General features: G+C 42.9%; 1 protein-coding gene across 1 annotated transcript; it reads left to right on the top strand.

The window, feature by feature from the left end:
• The first annotated feature begins 236 nt into the window (after window positions 1-236).
• On the top strand, window positions 237-20,980 carry LOC308471554 (cullin-associated NEDD8-dissociated protein 1-like). The gene is given in 16 exon segments (XM_080995645.1): window positions 237-554; window positions 4,498-4,641; window positions 5,128-5,282; window positions 5,855-5,880; window positions 5,882-5,979; window positions 6,332-6,588; window positions 7,351-7,456; window positions 8,409-8,557; window positions 9,466-9,758; window positions 11,302-11,443; window positions 12,099-13,604; window positions 15,532-15,627; window positions 16,955-17,124; window positions 18,164-18,328; window positions 18,892-18,999; window positions 19,871-20,980. Coding segments are annotated over 16 exon segments (3,711 nt in total). The 5' UTR covers window positions 237-486; the 3' UTR covers window positions 20,099-20,980.
• Window positions 20,981-21,012: the final 32 nt, after the last annotated feature.

Genomic DNA, 21,012 nt, shown 5'->3' with positions numbered 1-21,012 from the left:
CTGGTGCTTCTTTCATTGCAAGAAGATGCAGGATGTTAGCAAACACCTGCAGTCCCACTGCAGCAATATAGCAGAGCATCCTCTGGAATGGGGTGAAAAGACGCGCAGCAGCTGCTGCCTTCTCTTCCCCCCTCTCCTGTAACTTGAGAGGCTGCGGATATCTGCCAGTAGGTGGCGCCCTCGGCCCAGCCGTATCCCCGACTATAGGCTATATATATCCTATGATAACAGTGCAGGGGCTCAGCTTTTCCAGCGACTTCTAACCAGGGGAGGGGGTAGGAGAGGGAGGAAAAAGAGAGAGAGAGAGGAAAAACACTACCCCCGTCTCACGGTGTCCCTCCTGTCGCCATATTCTCCATGCAGATCGCCAGCAGAAGGAACCCCTTCTTAGGGCAGCAAGAAACTTCAACTCCTTCCTGAACACCTATATAATATTTTAAAACAGACTGCACAGAAGAGATCGTCTTCCAAGGCCAGCTGTCCAAGATGACTAACATATCCTATCACATCTCCAACCTTTTGGAGAAGATGACATCCACCGACAAAGATTTTAGGTAGGACCCGAGCTTTGGTAACATTTGGTGCATATAATGTTATGCGTGGGTGCATGTTGTAAAGTCATGTTTTGAGGTTTCGTATGTTGTTGGCTTTTGGATTGCACACACGTGTGTGTGTGTTTGCGTGTTTCCTTGCAAGCCTTTTAGAGGGAGGGGGTTGTGGAAGAGGGGGAGGCTTTTTAAAAATACCTACGCCTGAAAAAGGACACCCTTCTAAAGGGGATGATGTGAAGTATGGAGGCTCACTGGCTGTAGTCAGTGCAATATCGCCCCTCCCCCCTATACCATGGGGCCTTTAGTGTGTGCTGTATCTATAGACAGGGCTAATAAGACGGATATGAAACGTACTGCAGGCTTCCAGGGTTGAGAAGGAGAATACTACCGTCCTAAAATTTCTCACTGGGTAGCTGATGTTATGATAACCTTTTATGTTCCTCCTCCTAGACCGAGGTAGAGATGCACTGCTGCTAGACAGCTGCAGTGGGCCATGGTGGGAGTGGGTGGGGAATCTTCCTAATCAGCTGTTACCATTTGGGAGACGATTGGTCGCCTTCAGTGCATTTTTAAAGAAAAACAAATCTGAGCTTGCAAAGCTAGGGAATAATAGCCAACTAAGCCCTGGTGTTTGGAGGAAACCAAACTGAAGTTCAGTTGTAACTGGAAGAAGACGCATTCAAGTCTTGCAAGCAGCAGCTGAAAACGGGCTGTAGGTTACGGCTGCATAGGATGTATATTTGAAGGATTCACTATACAGTATGACTAAGTAAGAGGAGTGGGTGGGAAATCAGCCACCAAATGTGTAAAAGAGGATTTGTAGCTCTGCTCTCCAGAGTATGGTGCTAATAGAGTTGCACATTCCCAAGAGGGAAGGAAGGAAGGAAATCCCTTTGATTTCCATGGAATGTATGGTCTAAATTGGTCTAAATCTAAGCACTAGGATTCTGGTTAGGGTTACCTGTACTTGAGGAATGCAAAAAAAAATACGTTCTGTGTTCAAAATTGTGAGGAGGAATCAGGGTATCTATCGTGTGCTTGATGTGCCAACGGTATTGGGCTGGTATGGTGTCTCATCACCTTCTAATACCAGTGTGATTTATACTTGACTACTGTACTCATGAATAGAATTTGATTACAGTGGTACCTCAGGTTAAGTACTTAATTCGTTCTGGAGGTCCATTCTTAACCTGAAACTGTTCTTAACCTGAAGCACCACTTTAGTTAATGGGGCCTCCCGCTGCCGCCGTGCCGCTGGAGCCGAATTTCTGTTCTTATCCTGAAGCAAAGTTCTTAACCCAAGGTACTATTTCTGGGTTAGCGGAGTCTGTAACCTGAAGCGTCTGTAACCTGAAGCGTATGTAACCCGAGGTACCACTGTATATTTGGGGGAATGATATTGAAATACGTTTACATTTCAGTGTGGTGATGGCCTGGTGAATAAACATAATTGTTTATACAGTACACTATTTTACTGTGTGTATAATATGTGTTGAAAATAAAGTATTCCTGTAAACACTTACATGGGAGGAAGCTCTATTGAATCCACTGGGGCTGACTTCTGAGACAGCATGCCTCCAATTGCACTGTGAAGTTATTAAAGGCCCTGAACCAGTTTTACTCATTTTTCAGTGTCTCAATTATATACCTGAGTTGTGTATTTTGAAAGCTTACTATTTTAACCTTATTTCCAGTGGTTACTTATAACTGAGAGTTCAGCTCTTTTGAGATTCCAGTTTTAAGCAGAAGTCCTTTTTAAAAAAAGTCTTCAGAAGGAATACTGTAGTTATTAAATATTTTAGATAAAACCTTAATGGGATAATTAACTCCAAACAAGTTTTTTAAAAAGTTATTATATTCTGATCTTAAATGAATATATTCTGAACAAAGCCCAACTGATTTCAGTGGAACTTGCTTCCGAGTAGGTGTGTCTAGGTGGCAGCTTTAAGGCATAAACTTGTGAGGTTCTGTGATTAGTCCATGTGTGATGAGAATGAAGATAATGACTTCTACTCTGATAGAACATCCCACTCTGAGGCATTAGGAGCAGGCCAAGGGCATCACATTGGCACAGCAGTGAGTGTTGGGTGATCTCATTAATGCCACATGTGGAGTCACTATACTCAAGTGAGGTGTGGGCCTAGGTATACCTATAAGGTTTGCAGCAATCACAAAAAACAGGTATATTGATGCTGACCTACAGCACAATCCTAACTATGTCTATTCAGAAGTAAATCCTATTGAATTCAATGGAATGTACTCCCTGGTAAGAGGTATATAAAATTTCAGCCTTATATACCTAATTTTTGAAGATCCTACCTGTGTGGCTTGCAGCTAACACAGTGGATAATATCGTGGTTGGTGACTAGTTTCATAATGGTGGTGGTGAGGCAGCTGCAGGACTAATGTTGGAGCAATAGGCCAAATGCATTTATGTTTCTACATACTGCATACTTCTTTGGCTCTGTCTGCCCTTTCCAGGAAGTATATGTGGGAAGAGCTCCTCTTATTTCCTCTTCTCTTTCCCCACTTCCCTGTTCATGTTTTTGCAACAGCAACAAAGGGGGAAAGAGCTAGGTAGGAGAGGTTGATTGGGGCTTTGTATATTTTCATATACAGTACATTTCAAATAACTCTAGGTTCATAAGGAAGCCTTTCATTTCCATTTATTCCATCTCTTCTCCCCAAAGTGGATTTAGACAGTGCTACTTTTCTAGAAAAAGAAGTGCTGGAACTGAACTCCTGTGAACTCTGGCTGGGGAAAAAAGCCCTGGATATAGATATGGAAGAGAGTAAAAAATGCAGAGAAGGCAATAGAGAGAAGTTTAGATTGTGGCACAGATCAGCTGTGAGGAATTCACAAGTCAGGCTTGGCCTATGAATGGTGATAACGCCTTACCTGTAACACCACAGGTTTTTAGTAAACACCTTGTGGGTGCCATTGAAATGGTCAGCTCTTTGGTGTGCCTAGGTCTGCTTCCTGTACGCTACTTGTTCACTTTTATATATGGAGCATTTGCAAATAATGCCTTTCTGTGAGTTTTCACCCTATCCCCAAATATGTAGAAAATCCTGTCCCAATTCTCAAGGCTAATCCCTCACTGAAAGCTTTGGAGTCCTTCGCATCTGATTTTGCCAAATATTAACAGCTTCCCCTGCCCTGTCCAAATTATGTGCTAATGATTCTCAAGCAAAGATAAATGGTACATTAAGAATGGCTGTTTAGGGCTAGAGATTATGCATCATTGGGAGCTGCACTTTGTACATGATCCCGGAGAAACGATGTTTTGCAATAAGTATTAGTATCTCTAGGGAAGTGCCAATATTAAACACTGAGGTGTGGACCAAGTTTTGTTTCTGTGTAGCACTGCCTCTTCCAGCACCCGTTGATAAAGTGCTGGCTTTGTGTCTGGCATAGCACTTTGGTATAAGCTAGCACCCGTAGCATTCTGTTAATGAAGGAGAATACTTAACATTCTCTAATTGTAAACCATGCATTTGAGAATAGATGGGAAGATAAATATAATTATTTCAGCTAGTGAAGGCTCACAGAGCTGCTTCCACTTTTGTACAACAGATGGAACATGCCATTGTCCCATTGGTGTTTTGCTGCTGTAAATACTTAAATCATGCACATCTCTTCAGTCATGTAGTATGTGCAGAATTAAGTGTGGTTGTGTTGGGAAGATTGAGGTTTTTTAAAATAAAAAAATGGTTTAAGCTAAGTAAATACTTTGCTTCCATATGCCTGGTTATCTTTAGTTAAGGGGATTCTGTATATTGATTTAACTAGTAGGCAATCTGTGGATTGGTTACTGTTGGTAAAGGTTTGTTCTTCCTTTCACTCCAGCTCTATGGATTTTAATCTTTCATTCCTTTTAAATTGGAACTGCTTCTGCCAATCAGCACAACCTATTGCTGATGTGTGTGTCGCCCCCCCCCCCAGGTTTATGGCTACCAATGACCTGATGATGGAACTGCAGAAAGATTCTATAAAGCTAGACGAAGACAGTGAGAAAAAAGTTGTGAAAATGCTTCTAAAATTACTTGAGGATAAAAACGGGGAGGTGCAAAACCTGGCCGTCAAATGGTAAGACCCCTCTACATCAGCTACAGCAGTACTTGGGTTTTTTACGTAAAACTGCTAAGTAATCCTAAGGAGGCTTGGGCAGGTTTTGCGTGGGCTATGTCGTCTTGTATTTTGCTTTTCACCCTGTATGAAAACTTGCTGTTTCACACAATGTAGGTTCAGTTTCTTTGCCTGCTGATCCTGTCCACAGAGACAACCCTTGAGGGGATTATGGATGATCCTACAGCATATGTGTGTGCATATTTGCTTGCAACAGAAAGCTGTACTTTTTTTTGTTTGACTTGCCATCTCCCAGTGTTGCCTGGTGATAGATGCCGCTGGTATAAGGCAAGTTCCTATGTTTGCTCCCATGAGTACAGTATTTCCTTTATAGCTGTCATCTTCCAAGCCTTGTCTGCAGAAGATTTATATTGGGAACAACTTCATTTCATGTGTGATACCTCTTATCTCTTTCTTCCTTGCCACCCCCTCACCCTGGCATTGCAGTTTGGGCCCTTTGGTGAGCAAAGTAAAAGAATATCAGGTGGAAACAATTGTTGATACACTGTGTACAAACATGTTATCGGATAAGGAACAGCTCCGGGACATCTCCAGTATTGGGCTGAAGACGGTCATTTCTGAGTTGCCTCCTCCATCTACAGGTAAAACGCACAAAACCAAAACCCGAACTCTCCTATTTGAAGTTTTGTAAAATTCCTTTTCCAAATCCTAGAAGCTATTAAACAGAAATGCATTCATGTCCTGAGTGGAAAGGGTTTATTTTACTTTTAAAGCTAGAAATGAAATGGTTGAAAATTACACTAGGACTTAATGCAAATCTCACCACTCTGACTAAAAAATTGTCGTAGTCGAAGGAAGATAATCTACATTCGAAGCATTGCCAGATATATTTCCTTGTTCTTTTTCAAACCCCTTAATTCCCCTCTTTTGTTGACCATTCCGGGTCGCCCAACCACTGCCACAGTGTCGTTTCTCCTGGCAGATCAAGAGGAGAAGATGACTGCAAAGGTTGTCAGGTTTCTAGCTGGGGCAATCAGAATAAGGTCTACTATTTGACTGCTGATTCAGGAACCTAAACTGTGTTTTATAGAATTTACTTTTTATTTTGTTCTGTGTATATCACATTGGTTTTTTGTTGCTATGGCCGATGGCTGATGCAAATAAAGTTTCATTCATTCACCCCTTAATTCTGGTTTTCTCCCCACCCTAATAGGTTCCACTATGACAGCCAACGTATGCAAAAAAAATCACAGCCCAGCTTACTGGAGCCATTGGAAAGCAAGAAGATGTCTCTGTGCAGCTTGAAGCTCTTGACATCTTGTCAGATATTTTGAGCAGGTATAAAGAAAATGTTTCAAACAGTTGTGTAGTAGGATGCATCTGCAGCAGCTTTCTAGAGATGAAGAACACAGAAGCATTATTACGCTTTACTAAGTGTGTTATTTCCTGGCACCAAGCGAATGACACGTTAGAGAAAAATCAATTCAGGCAGTATTCATAACTCTGTTTTAATGAACTTGTTCTTAAAAACTGTGTTGATAGGAAAATATGTGAATTCTGTTCCTCATTTTGTTGTAGAAAGGTGTAGAGAAGTGCCAGCAAGTTGTTTCTTCGTGGTGTTTACGTGGCCGCTATTTGGCGAGGAGTTATGCTGACACGAGTCTCCTGTGTCTCTTGCCCATGGCTGCAGGTTAGGGGGAACTCTGTATTCCTTCCATTCCTCAATCCTGAACTGCCTCCTTCCTCAGCTGACAAGTCCCAGGTTGGCCGTGCGCAAAAGGGCCATCATTGCCCTTGGCCACTTGGTTTTGACTTGCAATGGGAACATCTTTGCAGAGCTTATGGAGCACCTCTTAGCAGAGCTGAAGAGAAACAACTCCACGTCTACCACCAGAACATACATCCAGTGTATTGCTGGAATCAGCAGGCAGGCTGGGCACCGCATAGGTAAGTCTTCTTTTGCGAAGGCTTTGCCACTTGTGACTGCTGTTACCCAAGTGGATTTCTATGCCTATATTTCCCCCTTAGCTCTTGGTTTCATTCTTCTAGTGAGGTGGGATTTTTACCTGAGCCTATTTTGAACTCCTGAATGAATATCTTGGGGATCTAGTTGTACTACCATAACATCTTTTCCTGCTGTAGCAACTTTGAGTATGTTACGGCGTAAGCAGGAGCCAAAGGCAGTTTTTATTGCTTGGGTAAGCTAAGAACCTTTTATACTAGGATCAATGGGGCTGGAAGAAGCCCAGGTGTATGAGAGCCCAGCTTTCTGGCCTAAGATTCTAACAGGCCACTAGCAAAGAATAGGAGTGAAGAAAGTGTTAAAGATATATACAGAACAGATCAATTCAGATGGCTCCAGCAAATGAGCTGGCAAATTGCTCCATATGGATAATTGTAAGCAATAAAAAAAACTTCAGCGGGTGATTTAAATTGAGGATGAAGGAGATATTCTCACTGCGGCTGCTACTATTTTCTTGGATTTATGTGGTCCCAGATCTATTGATTTCTAACATGCAAACTGCCATTGCACTGCTGTAACTGGATAAGGGCTCCCTTTCACGTTGTAGAGATAGTTATGCATTATGATATGTCTGAAAAACTGATGATATTTCAGATTTTACTTCCAGCACTATCGGGAGCCCCCTGACTACTCACTAGGCCTGGGAAAATTTATGTTTAATGGTTCACTCCTTCGCTGTCTTCTAGGAGACTATCTGGAAAAGATGATCCCCTTAATCGTTCAGTACTGCAACGTTGAGGATGATGAGCTGAGGGAATATTGCTTCCAAGCCTTTGAGTCTTTTGTGAGAAGGTTTGTGTATGTTTATCATGGCCTGCTTTTCCGTGACATGCAAAGTTCAGCATGCCGTGTTGCTTTGTGTATTTTTTTTGGGGGGGTGGTGTGGTTGTGAAGGGTCTGCTTTTCAATCAGCTGCTATCCAGAAATCTGTGCTATCTGATCTGATTTTATTCTGGTTAAGGGAATTGTGTCTCAGGAGCCCTCCAGTGATGTTTGTCTGGCCCCTTTGCATGCCTGTGTAATGACTTCCTTATGTTATATAACCACACCTGCTGGAAAGGGACTTACCACTGAATGGAGACCTATCAAGCAGGACACATCTGGTGGATCTGGAAATTTTGTAGTGAAGAGTCGCAGTTCTAAAATAATTGAAACTTGAGTCATGTTTCTGCAGCTGAAATCCCCAGTAGTTTGTTTTCAGGGAAGAGTATAACTTCCTTTTCCTCATTGTTCTAAAGCTTAAATAAAATGAAGAAAAGGGCTTATGTCATTTAAAAAAGACAGGAATAGAGTGAGATTGAATCGGGCATTATGAAAAGAGATCGTGTGCTTTGTATAACTGTTAAGGGAAATTTTGACACACTGAACCTCTCCTGTGATCCTGCCTAGAGTGGTCCAGTTGTGGAATTGTATCTGGTCCAGATAATGATTTTATGCAAATATCAGTTTCCAGATTGATTTCAGTAGAACCCCGATTGCATACATATTCCTTTGTGCACATGAATCTGGCCTTTTTGTTGAAATGAATAGGCAGCGCTTCGAGAGGGTCATGTGTGCATTTGAGACCTCATAGTTGCAATCAATCACAATTAAGAAGTATGGTGATGTTTCTGAAACTGATGTAAGGTGTTTCAAGCCTTGGGGGTGACAGAGACTGTTATTAATTGGTTGTATGGAGAATACTATTTATTGAATTAGGTATTTTATTCCATTTTCATTTGAGCTTTTCTTGCTATTTTCAAAGGTGTCCAAAAGAAATTGGCCCTCACCTTCCTAGCGTGACAGCATTGTGCCTCAAATATATCACTTATGACCCAAACTATAACTATGACAACGAGGAGGAGGATGAAGAAGAAATGATGGAAACTGAAAATGGGGAGGATGAGGAACAAGGTACGGCATGCTTAGGAATCTGATGGTGATATATTCAGAGAATCCTGGGCTGCCCCATCAGTATCCTGAACAGTCCTTTCAAACCTCTCTGTCTCTTTCCTGAGCCATCCAGCCCAGAGGCTAGCATGAAGAGACTCATCTTTCCATGGTCAGCAGAACATGAAAACAACGTGTTCATTGCTTTTGAAGTAACCGTAAATTCACTCTCCAAAAACATGTCCAAGTTGATTTTGGAGCACCTGCAAGATGGGTTTAAATAGATCAGCTGAAATGAATTATTTTCATTTTTAAGCAGGAGAGGCAGTGAGGCCTGGCTTAGCTATAATCAACGGCCACTTGGCTCCTGTTTCTCAGATAGGTCCTCCAGTGCCTACTTTTCATAGAATCATAGAATCATAGAGTTGGAATAGACCACAAGGGCCATTGAGTCCAACCCCCTGCCCTGCAGTTGTTTGAATGAGAGGGAGAGATAGCAAGCTTCTTCCCATTGTGTTGACTGAGACTGGCTATTTCTCAACTCTGTTCCTCCATAGCAGGATCCACTGAGAGGCCAATCTATCCAGCAGCTAGCAGAAGGAAAGAGAGTGATTCTCCTTCTCTTGTTCTTGCTGGGACATGCAACCAACTTGACCTTTTTCCTTTTACGTTTCTTTTCTGTACTGAAGTATGTCCAACACGGCCCTCTGTCCCTTTTCCTTGTAATTCTAACTGGATGGAAAACTATATCAAAATCCTATTGTACTGCAGTCTTACGGGAAGATTTGAAGCAATGGTTTATTGTCCCATTGTTCGCCTTGTGTTTCTTTGTTTGAAAAAGAGAAATAAGATGTAGACCTGTTACACCCTAAAGTAGTCAAGACCTACTTTCCCACTTTCCTAATGCTTGGTTTTCCACTTTTCCTCCTTAGAAAGTGACGATGAGTACAGTGATGATGATGACATTAGCTGGAAAGTTCGCAGGTCTGCGGCGAAGTGCCTTGAGGCTATTGTCAGCACCAGGCACGACCTCCTGCAGGATTTCTACAAAACACTCTCACCGGCTTTAATAAGCAGGTTCAAGGAAAGGGAGGAGAATGTTAAAGCAGACATCTTCTGTGCTTATATATCTTTGTTGAAGCAAACGCTGCCCATTCAGAGTTGGTTGCATGCTTCAGATGAGGCAAGCAAGGAGGATATACCTCTCACCATGCTCCAGAATCAGGTGAGTGATGGAGCAGGGAGCCAGGGGCCTGAAGAGATGACCCTGCCTCACACAGAGATGGGGAACCTGCGACCCTCCAGATTTTGCTGAACTTCTACTCCCATCATTTCTGACCACTGACCTTGCTGGCTGGGGCTGAAGGGAGCTGGAAGGCCAAAGATTCCATATCCCCGGCTTAACAAGGTGGTTTCAAAACGATGAACTTACATTAGACTCACTGGCTTGGTTCAAATGGAACTCTGTTGGTTCAAATGGAGATCTGTTGCCCTTAAGACAACTGATGATGAACAAGCTTGCTCTGATATGATGATCTGGTTCCATAAGTAGATAGACAGCAGCAACAGGAAGATGCAGCCTACTATTTTGTGGAGGAGCCCTTCCTCTCTGCAGACGCCTTGGAGGAAAGGTGCACTGGTTTAGCATGGCGGGGAGGTCATGGCAGCTGTGGTCCAGGTGCAATTTTTATGGGGGGGGGGGAGTGACCAGGCACCTCCACAGCAGGCACCTTCATTGGAGCTTGGCTCTGTGTGCTAAGAAGCTGTGCCTGGCTGTAGCTCTGGTCTGGGGTCAGGTCTCACCTGGGAGTGGGGGGGAGCAGGAGAGTTGGTGGCAAGGCTCCAGCCCACCCTCCTCGGCTGTGGCATGCCTTGAGCCTTGCTAAAGCAGCTCCGCTCCTGGGTCAGGTGTGACCCAGGGGTGGAGAGCAGGAAGAGAGTCAGTGGCAGTTTCGCCGTCCCTCTCCTCTCCTGAACTGTGGTACGTGGGAGGTAGGCTCTGCCTCCCCGCCTCCCTCGGGGGCGCACCCCATGCGCCCACCCCAGGCGGCGTGGGCATACGCTCTGCCACTTGAACATTCACGTAATTGGGTCTTCTGTCAGCTTATGGAAATGTGGTGTGCTGTGAAAATGAAATAAGAAAATAACTCGTCGTCAGCACCCACTGCATTGTTTTCAAAACAATATGATTTCTCTAGCAGCTGTAGCAAAGCAGCTACTATTCTGAAGTGAGCAAAATGTTAGCTGCCATTTAAAAGTTGTGTTTCACTTTCTGAATCCATATCTCAGCTTGATAGCAATGGGGTCTGTGGCTATTGAGTGCCTGCAGAGATAGGGCATGCATTGATTTGAAATGTACTTGATTGGAATGATCCTACTTCGTGGATCTTGGGGGAACATTTTGGTGGATCTGAAGTTTTAAAAATGGCTCCTGTCCAAACGTTTGGACACACAGTACACTTGCTATTGTTGTTTAAAAAACATCCCTTTGGAAGAATAGTTCATGTGAAAATCTTTATCTGAAAAGAATTGGATCCCCTATGTGTTTGCTTCCTGCCCCTCTCTGAGAAGCTCACCCATGTCCACATAGATGAATATTATGAAGAAACAATCCACGACTATAACCTTTCCTGCATAACAGAAACCATTTGCAAATTGGCTCCCCTTCCCATTCCATACTAAATGATTAATGCCCAGTCTTAGACTTGGATCACTTGCTTCTTTAGCTTCGTGTTGGGTTACTAATGAGTTTCTTTCTAACCTTACAGGTTCCAAACATCGTCAAGGCCTTGCACAAGCAGCTCAAAGAGAAGAGTGTCAAGTCAAGACAGGGGTGCTTCACTCTCCTGACAGAACTGGCTAATGTTCTTCCTGGTTGCCTTGCAGATCACATACCTGCACTAGTACCTGGTAAAACTTGTCAGGAGAGAGGGGACGTAGCAGGGCAAAAGGTTTTCAGTATAGAATATTTTTCATTCTCAAATGTGATGCACCTAAACCATATGACAGTGGCTTCTTTTACATACATAGCTAACCTTCTGCTCCTTCAGAACAAGTCGGTGGATATTTTACCATTGGCTTTGCAGAAGCCAAGAGTTGGTACTATCTAGTCCTTTAAAAATCCATTTGAACTTCATGGGTTGGGGGTAGATTGCCTTTCTTATCTTAAATTCTCATACAAAGTGGAGGCACACATCACTTCAAGCCAGAGTGTTTGCTCAGAGCTGTCACTGGCATAGACATGGCAGGTGACCAGTCCTGAGGTGAGCTTGTTCCAGCACACCTTTGCTTTAGATAGAATTGGAGTGTGGCGAGAGAGCAAAGTTACCTGCCCTCCGAGGAGCTATATAGTAGGGGAATGACTTTTGTAAGCTATTATAAAGCATCCAAAGGGATTTGTACATGAAACAAATTGTGCGGAAGGTGCAAATTATTAAAGAATGCAAATTTATCTGTGACTAAATCCCCACCCTGCCAGTTCTCTTTTGTATGAGTTTAATTCTGTCTGAAGCTAACTTTGTATTCTAAAAATAGAACCAAGCTGACTAATACTTTCTCCAAACAGGCATTGTCTTCTCCCTGACTGATAAATCCAGCTCCTCCAACATGAAGATTGATACGCTGTCTTTCCTTCACGTCGTCCTTTGCAACCACTCCCGGGATGTGTTCCACCCACATGTTAAGGCCCTGTTGCCCCCCGTCGTGATTTGCATAGGGGATCCCTTTTACAAGATAACTTCGGAAGCTCTGCTGGTTACGCAGCAGCTGGTGAAAATCATCCGGCCCCTGGATGTGCCTTGTACGTTTGATGCCAAGCCCTATGTGAGAGACCTCTTCTCTGCTACTCTGAAGAGGTTGAAAGCTGCTGACATTGACCAGGAGGTGAAAGAACGGGCCATCTCTTGCATGGGGCAGATTGTTTGCAACCTTGGAGATTACCTAAGCAGTGATCTCCAGCCAACCTTGAAGATTTTCCTGGAGAGGCTGAAAAATGAAATAACCCGACTGACCACAGTCAAAGCGCTAACTTTAATTGCCAGCTCCCCGCTCAGAATAGACTTGAGGCCCATTCTTGCAGAAGGATTCCCCATTTTGGCTTCCTTCTTGCGAAAGAATCAGCGTGCCTTGAAACTGAGTACCTTGACGGCTCTCGACATCTTGATCAAGAACTACAGCGACAGCCTCAAGCCGGCCATGATTGAATGTGTTCTAGTAGAGCTCCCTGATTTAATCAGTGAGAATGACATGCACGTTTCTCAGGTGGCTATCGTGTTCCTTACAACCTTAGCTAAGGTTTATCCTTCGTCCCTGTCCAAGATCAGTGGTACAGTTCTCTCGGGACTCTTTCAGCTTGTTTACTCGCCTCTGATGCAAGGCGGGGCCCTGAAAGCCATTGTGGACTTCTTCCAAGCGTTGGTTGTAACTAAGACAGTCAACATGAGTTATGCAGAACTGATGAAGCAGCTGACTAGCCCTATATACTCTTCGAGCCCTGGTGGGGCATCTGCAAATTTACATAAGCAGGCCTATCACTCTGTTGCAAAGTGCGTGGCAGCCCTTTCTTTCGTGTGCCCCAAAGAAGCACCCGGGGTGGTCAACCAGTTCATTCAGGATGTGAAGAATCCCAAGTCCAGTGCTGCTGTCAAAATGTTGGCCTTCCTTTCCCTGGCCGAAATAGGACGCACCACAAACCTCAGCGCTCAGAAGGAGCTCAAAGCCGTGATATTGGATGCGTTCGCTTCGCCCAGCGAAGAGGTGAAATCGGCAGCTTCCTACGCTCTGGGCAACATCAGTGCGGGCAGCCTGAAAGAGTACCTTCCCTTCATGCTCAAAGAGATTGGAGGCCAGCCTAAACGGCAATACTTGCTGCTCCACTCCTTGAAGGAAGTCATCAGCTCCTCTCCGGGAGAGAGCCTGAAACCCTACGTGGAGGACATCTGGGCCCTGCTCTTCAAACACTGTGAATGCACCGAGGAAGGGACCCGCAATGTAGTCGCCGAGTGCCTGGGGAAACTGACCGTGGTGAATCCTTCTCAGCTGCTGCCCAGGTTGAAAAAACAGCTGTCGTCAGGTAACAACGAGGCCAAGCCCAACTGTAGCACTATTGAGATGCTGTTGGCACTAAGGCCCCCTGTGCCTTTCATGACTCCTGTCATTGAGCCAGTGCTGTGGAAGCAAGGGCAGCCCGCTTGTGAAGTCAAGTGAAGCAACCGCCTCAGGTGGTAGAAGCCCCCGAGGTGGTGTCTCCATGGGCAGGCCTTAAAGCTGGAACTAGTGGCAAGGCCTCCCTCTCCAGTAGATAAAAGTGATTTTGGTTGGCGTATTTTAGTTAGAGGGATTTATAGATGGCTTAATCAAAGAGCTCTCTGTGCATAATAACTTTGGACATAAAAACAGCTAAAACTCACAAAACTTACTAAAAACTATGCATTTACATTCATATTCATAATATTAGTGGTTGCTAGATGCTGCAGCAAATTATAATAATTTGTTGGTTGGCTCTTCTGTATATTGATGCGTGTGTAGCTTCGGAGGAGAAAAGGCAAGAGAGATATTCCAGCTAGGAGAACAAAATGGGAACAAAAAAGGGTGGGGGGGACTATTCTGGTATGTAGATGACTCTATGAAGAAAAAACTACAGTATTTGTTTTTAAGAGAAAAAAACCCTTAGGTTTTTATTTAAAAGGGCAAACACTCGTTCTCTTCTACATTTGTACGTTCCTAATGAAACCATATTCTGTAGGGTATTAACAAAGTAGGTTTTCTTCAGATGTCTTAACATTTGCCTAACAGAGGGGTGTCAAATATAATGGGCAGTTCTGGGTTAACCACTAGGCCAAGTCACCTTAAAAATTATCTGTAATCCCCCCCCCCCCAAAGTATGTTTATCAGTGTACGCTGCCTTGCTATTTTGTGATACATTATAGAAATACTTCTATACAGTGGTACCTCTGTTTATGAACAGTCCTGTGAACAAACCATTTGGTATACGAACTTCACAAAACCAGAAGTAGTGTTCTGGTTTGCGAACTTTACCTCAGTCTATGAATGGAAGCCGAACGATAGAAAAGCACCGGTGGTGGAAAGCCTCATTAGGGGAAGCATTCCTTGGTTTAAGAACGTATTTGGTTTAAGAACAGACTTTAGGAACGGATTAAGTTCGTAAACCAAGGTACCACTGTATATAAAATAAGCATACTATGGAAGAGGGCTCCAATTTCATTTGGGCTTGCTTTTGTGACAGAATTGTCTGAGTGCAGCTCTGTGGATGACTATCTTTATATAATGGGGGAGCAATTGGCTATATTCCCCATTTCAAGGGGCTTCATCTGGGAAGAAAATTTCTGCATTGCAGAAAATGGGTGTAGGCTCTTATTGCTGTGACTAATGCAGAGGGAGAAATTAAGGAGTCATCACAGAGGTGTGGGCTTCCAGAATGAAATTAAACAGAGATTTTCTTTTCTTTAAACCAGTGTTGATGTTTGGGAATAAAGCACTGGGAAAGGTTTTTAAAATCCCATTTTAAACAATACAGTATTACTTTGCCAGGCTAAATGTTCCCAGTAAAATTCTGCTCATACTATTAAGCATTTTTGTTTGTCACTTTACCCTACCCTTTGTCTGACACTGTGCAGCTGCTGCCAGGCTGCATAAAAATTTTATTTCATTAGACCATTAGATGACCACCCTGCTTAAACTGCAGCTGTCTGCCAAGTGGCTTAAGCAGGGAGATGAATGTAAAGTTAGTTATAGTTTTAGACCTCCAGCTGGTAACATCACTTGAGTACCAAAAAAGGTATGCCATGCACACTTAATATTCCTGTTTGCTGGCTTAGCTTGGATTTCTTTCTCTCTCTCTCTGAGTGTGTGTGTGTGTGTGTGTGTGTGTGTGTGTGTCTTTTGGAGTGGCGGAATCTGAATAGCAATCTTAATAAAATGTTGTTATCTGATCTCTATGCTCCTTCTTAAGACGATTCTTTCCTCTGTTTTGATTGCAGGTTCACCATATGCTCGAAGCACAGTAGTAACTGCAATCAAATTCACCATTTCAGATCATCCACAGCCCATTGATCCCCTTCTTAAAGGATGCATAGGTAAATCTTTGTTTCATACAGAAACCTCCCTGGGTGATCAGAATACCAGGCATTGTTTTGTTACGATAAACCAATACACAGTGGCTGTGCAAGAGGTTTGCTTTAACTGCCTGCAATTCCCATTTACCGGTACTCAAAAATAAGTAATCTAGGGGAGTTGTTCTTTAACCACAATCAGTGGAACTGCAAGGCTGAATGCATGTTTTAGAAAGCCCCTTCAATATATTAGCCATTATGCTTTAGAGCAGAGAAAGGCATACTGGGATTGAGTTTACGCCTGGTTCCTCCTCGCCTCCTCCCTGGTTTAATGGGGGACTTGAAGAGCACTGATTACATTGCAGGTAGCAGACACATGGTGCCAGAGCACAACTCAAAACAACCCTGAAGATAGTAGTCCTTTGGTGCTTGTTATGTCATGGAAATGCTCCTTGTGCAGGAACTTGTTTGTTTCTATACATGGCTTGGTTATTTCTACAGTAATCTATCCACAGATTAAGGATGGGTGAATTTAGTAGTTTTTTGGAGCCATCTCATAGGTGAAGAATTAAGAGAGAAATTTTTTTAAATCATGGATGGAATCAAAGGTTGTACAAGACGGCTTTTGCTCATACAACAGGACCTTGGCTTTCTCTGCACAGCCCTAAAATCTGCTCTGGAGAGTCCCTTAACTCCTGCAGATCAGACTTTGGAGGGCCCACGAGAAGAGAAAGGCAAAGTCCTGTGGTTCCAGCCATGCACAGATGTTGCTTTGGACAAAACTTCTCATCTGCAGTTCAGTTTATGTGGAGGCTGCTAATTTCAATACTGCATGATCAGGTTTGTCAAAAGGAAATTGCTTCCTGCTATATATTCTGACATTTCGAATACATTTGAGTTCTGTTTCCAGTTTTAGTTTTCAGAGAATGAAGGGGAAAGGGAATGGTGTTAATAACAGATGCAGCTAGTCTAGTCACTGCAGGCCTCCTCAACCTTGTGCCCTCCCAATGTTTTTGGATTAGCTGCATGTTGGCTAGGGCTAGTTGTAGTCCAAAACATCCGGAGGGCATCAGGGTCAGAAGTATAGAAAAGAGGGTTTAAGGTGGCTTGTTTCTACAATGCAGACACCTTGTTTTCACAGTTTCTGTAGGTGTGACTCAGTTGATGGGTTATTGTGTCTGTCTTTTATGGAGTAAGACTGTCATTTCATAGCGACGTTCCCATGCTGATCAAAGGTGACCATGCTGGATCTTGTGAGAATATTTTCTTCCACATCTGCGTCAAGGTGACCAGTTGCTGTTTCCCAGCTAGTTTTGAAGTAAAAGCTGCTTTTTGTACTATTACTATGCAGGTGACTTCTTAAAAACACTTCAGGATCCCGACTTGAATGTTCGACGTGTTGCTTTAGCTATGTTTAATTCTGCTGCTCACAACAAGCCTACTCTGATCAGAGACCAGCTCAGCACAGTACTGCCCCACCTGTATAATGAAACCAAGATTAGAAGGGAATTGATACGGGAGGTATGGACCAATGTAGATAATATTATCCATTTCAGTTTCATATTGTGATTTGGCTTTTTCCTGCAAAGTGTGTGGATTTATCTGGTTTAACTCCATAGGTTCTGTTTGCCTAAAGTCTGCATATATTGCATAAACAGAATACATAGATTGACATTTGGTTTAGCAATTTCACTGTAAAAAAAGGAAAATATGGTTTGGCTTCTAGTTTCATGGACCCTATAGCATTTTAATGCCCTTACGAGTAGCATGAAGTAGCATATGTTTTTCTGACAACTGAAACAGTTCAAACCCCAGCTTACACACACATTAAAAATGCTTTGCTGATAATGTCTTTGCTTTAATGTCAAAAGTAATTACCAACGTAAATAGGCAATAATCAGGATAAGGATAAATGGGCTTTAATATTTTGTATAGCAGGAGAGTGCAGACATTTGTGATTATTATTGGTTGGATGGAAAAGTCTAATAGCACATGTAAACTTTAGCAGAAGTTAGATCTGTTCATTTCATCATATATAAATTTTGGCATCCCTTCCAATGATTTATAAAATTCAAGAAATTGTGTTCTCCCCACGTAGTACAACTTGTGTTAAGCTTTACAGTGCAATCCTATGCACTTAGTTTCAGTGTTAAACTGAACTTTCTTCCTGGTGTTTTTAGGATTGTAGCCTCAGGGCAACTACCGTATTTTTCGCTCTATAACACGCACCCGACCATAACACGCACGTAGTTTTTAGAGGAGGAAAAGCCGTAGGCATGCCACCCATAGGCATTCCCTCCATAACACGCACAGACATTTCCCCTTACTTTTTAGGAGGAAAAAAGTGAGTGTTATGGTGCAAAAAATACGGTATGTGGTATAGTTCACTGTTCAGGATAGGGACTGTGTGTTTTCTGGGGAATATTTGAGGCAGCAGCGGATATATAAGAGAGGATTTAAATGTTGTTGACACTGGTGTCATGCAGATATTGCCTACTGGAAAGCTCTTCTCTCTTTGAATGACCAGGTATAATAGCATTTCCCCTTTTTCTTTTTTTAGGTAGAAATGGGCCCATTCAAACACACAGTAGATGATGGCCTTGATGTAAGGAAAGCTGCTTTTGAGTGCATGTACACACTTTTGGAAAGCTGCCTTGACCGACTAGACATTTACGAGTACTTGAATCACGTGGAGGATGGCTTGAAAGATCATTATGACATCAGGGTAACTACCTCCTTTTCATTAGCAGCAGAGCTTATTTCATCTGTTACTACTTCACTAAGGGCTGTTTGGAGGTTGCTCACCTCCCACGCCATGTAGAGAACAAGGCTGTTTTCTTCCTCCCTGTGCACAAGTGAATGCCTAAACTTGGGTGTTGTTTGAACATGAGCTCTTCTATATATTCCTAAATACTGAAACCCTTTTTAGTGGTTTTGAAACTCAGGAGATCAATGTTTGGACATCACTTCTACATAGGAAAGGGAGAGTAGGGAGGGAAGTGTTGCTGGCCTACAACTCACTGCCATTCTTGTGGAGTTTTTAGGAGTAGGGAAACAGCCGAACAATGCAGTTCTGTCATTTGCTTCCCTGGTTTATCATAGAAAGATCCATCATTTTAAAATACAATGGGAACTTTGGTGCAGTGATCCATTTGAGGCTGATGATGGTTGCTTGAACCTGTTGTGTGAAAGTGATCGTATGTTACTGGAAATTGTAGCAGTGAAAATCTTCAGGGGGGAATAGTTCATGTAGCCTTTTCCTTTTTCTCCCCCATATTTTTTTTTTAGATGCTGACTTTCATTATGCTGGCTCGCCTTTCAACACTCTGTCCTAATGCAGTCCTACAAAGATTAGAACGACTAGTTGAACCCTTGCGAGCAACTTGCTCTACAAAGGTAATACACTAGGAAAGCTCAAATATTTCATTTCCTTGAGCAGTTTGCTTCCAGGTCTGTTTGATCCCCTGTCCTCCATTCTCAGGCTAGACAGAATACCTACCTTTCAGTGCTGTAAGCCAGGGATAGCTAACCTTTGGCCCTCCAGAGGTTGCTGGAATACAATTCCTGTATTCCCTGACCTCTAGACCTGCTGGGATTTGGGAGCCCAACATCTGGAGGGTAATCCTGTATGTAAGCCAGTTGTTTTAAACCAGAGTGCTGTGGCACCCTGGGGTGCCTTGAATGATGATCTGGGTGCCACAGGCAACACTGGCCTCTGTCCCTCTTCCCTTCCCTCCCTCAGATGCCCCATCTCATCTCTGCCTCCCAAATGCTTGCACAGCTGTTTGTTGCAGCAGCCCTGGCTAATAAGCTCCACAAGCAAATGGTGCCCCTGGGAGGCACCTCTCTTTGGAGTGGGGTGGGGGGGGGAATTCAGAGACCAGTGGTGACAGTAGCAGCTGGCCAGAAGACACCAAGGAGAGAGGCTGAGGGAACACTCCACAAGGAGGGTGTTTGAAAAAGGGTGAGAGGCTGCCAGCTCTGCAAGCAAGTAGTGATGTAATTGGGCTCCTGGGCCCCACAGTGGTGCTGCAGAACGAATGCAGTTGGCCAAGAGAGTTGTGGACTCAAAAAGGTTGAAAATCTCTGCTATAAGCCATTGTAAGATCTCTGTGTTTTATTCAGTGCTGCTGTTCCTCTCACACAAAGACTTCTGCTCGCTCAATGCAATTTCTCCAGTTACAGGATTGGTAGTCAGTTTGATTTTTTTATTAGCGTATTTTTGTTCTGCCTGAAGTTCATTTTTAAAATGTCTTATTTTTCTTAGGTAAAAGCTGGCTCTGTCAAACAAGAATTTGAGAAGCAAGATGAACTGAAACGCTCGGCAATGAGGGCAGTAGCTGCCTTATTGACCATCCCTGATGTAGATAAAAGCCCTGTGATGGCAGAATTTTACTCTCAGATCAGAGCAAATCCAGAAATGTCTTCACTTTTTGAAAGCATTCAAAAGGATTCTACTTCATTGTCTGCTGCAGAATTAATGGACTTGAGCTAGAACTCCCAATGTTCTCCTCCTCCTTACACTCCACTATGCTGAGGGTGGACAATCATATTCTAGAGCTGATTTTAGATGCAGATGTCATTTTAAAAATGACAACTTCCTATATAAACAGGCATGATTTTAGAAACATAAAAATGACAGTAAGGCCTGTTGATCTCAATAGGGTAACACCACTTTTAAGGTCACTTATTCTTTAGCTCAAATACACAATCATGATTTTTTGCCAAAAGTTGTGCATTGACAATTATATCTCAAATCACTGATGTGGTGGCACTGTCATGGAATTTTATAAAACAGTGATGATAAATGAAGTTATGCTATAAAGATCTCATAATTGCCTCAGTTAGTGACTTTTATGTGTGCTAATTTTACACTGACTTGAGTGACTTTCATAGTAGCAGGTGAACTGAAGTGCTAAACTATGAAAGTAACCCAACTATCTTCCATGATGGAATGCCTTATGCTTAATATTCGTCTGTTACCACATACCTCTTAAATGCAGCAGCTGGGTATTTACTATTCTTCCCCCCCCCATGAGAGCTTGATACCAAAGCATTTATTTTAAAATACAAAAAGTTAGCATGTCACTCCCAAGAACCATTGATCTTTCTGGTATGAAGTATTTAATAATGAAATGGCACCAACTGGTTATAAAAATGCTAACACCAACATACTGCTGTTTAAATCTCACAGTACAGCAGAGAAAATGTTAATTTCTTGCAACCGTGGATTATTAAGCTTCACTTATAGGATTTTTTTCCCCATTTGAGTCAGTCTGTGAATCACTTAAGTGCTCTATTTATAAAACAGGGTGTCACCTTTTTTGTTCTACATGAAACACATCCAATGAAAATAAAGATCATAAATGCATCAGCAGTATTGATTCAATTGCAGCTTTCTTTCTTTTT

This window comes from Podarcis pityusensis (assembly GCF_964106645.2).
Source record: "Podarcis pityusensis genome assembly, chromosome: 2".
NCBI classification, from domain to species: domain Eukaryota; kingdom Metazoa; phylum Chordata; class Lepidosauria; order Squamata; family Lacertidae; genus Podarcis; species Podarcis pityusensis.
This window is presented reverse-complemented; position numbering and strand designations above follow the sequence as displayed.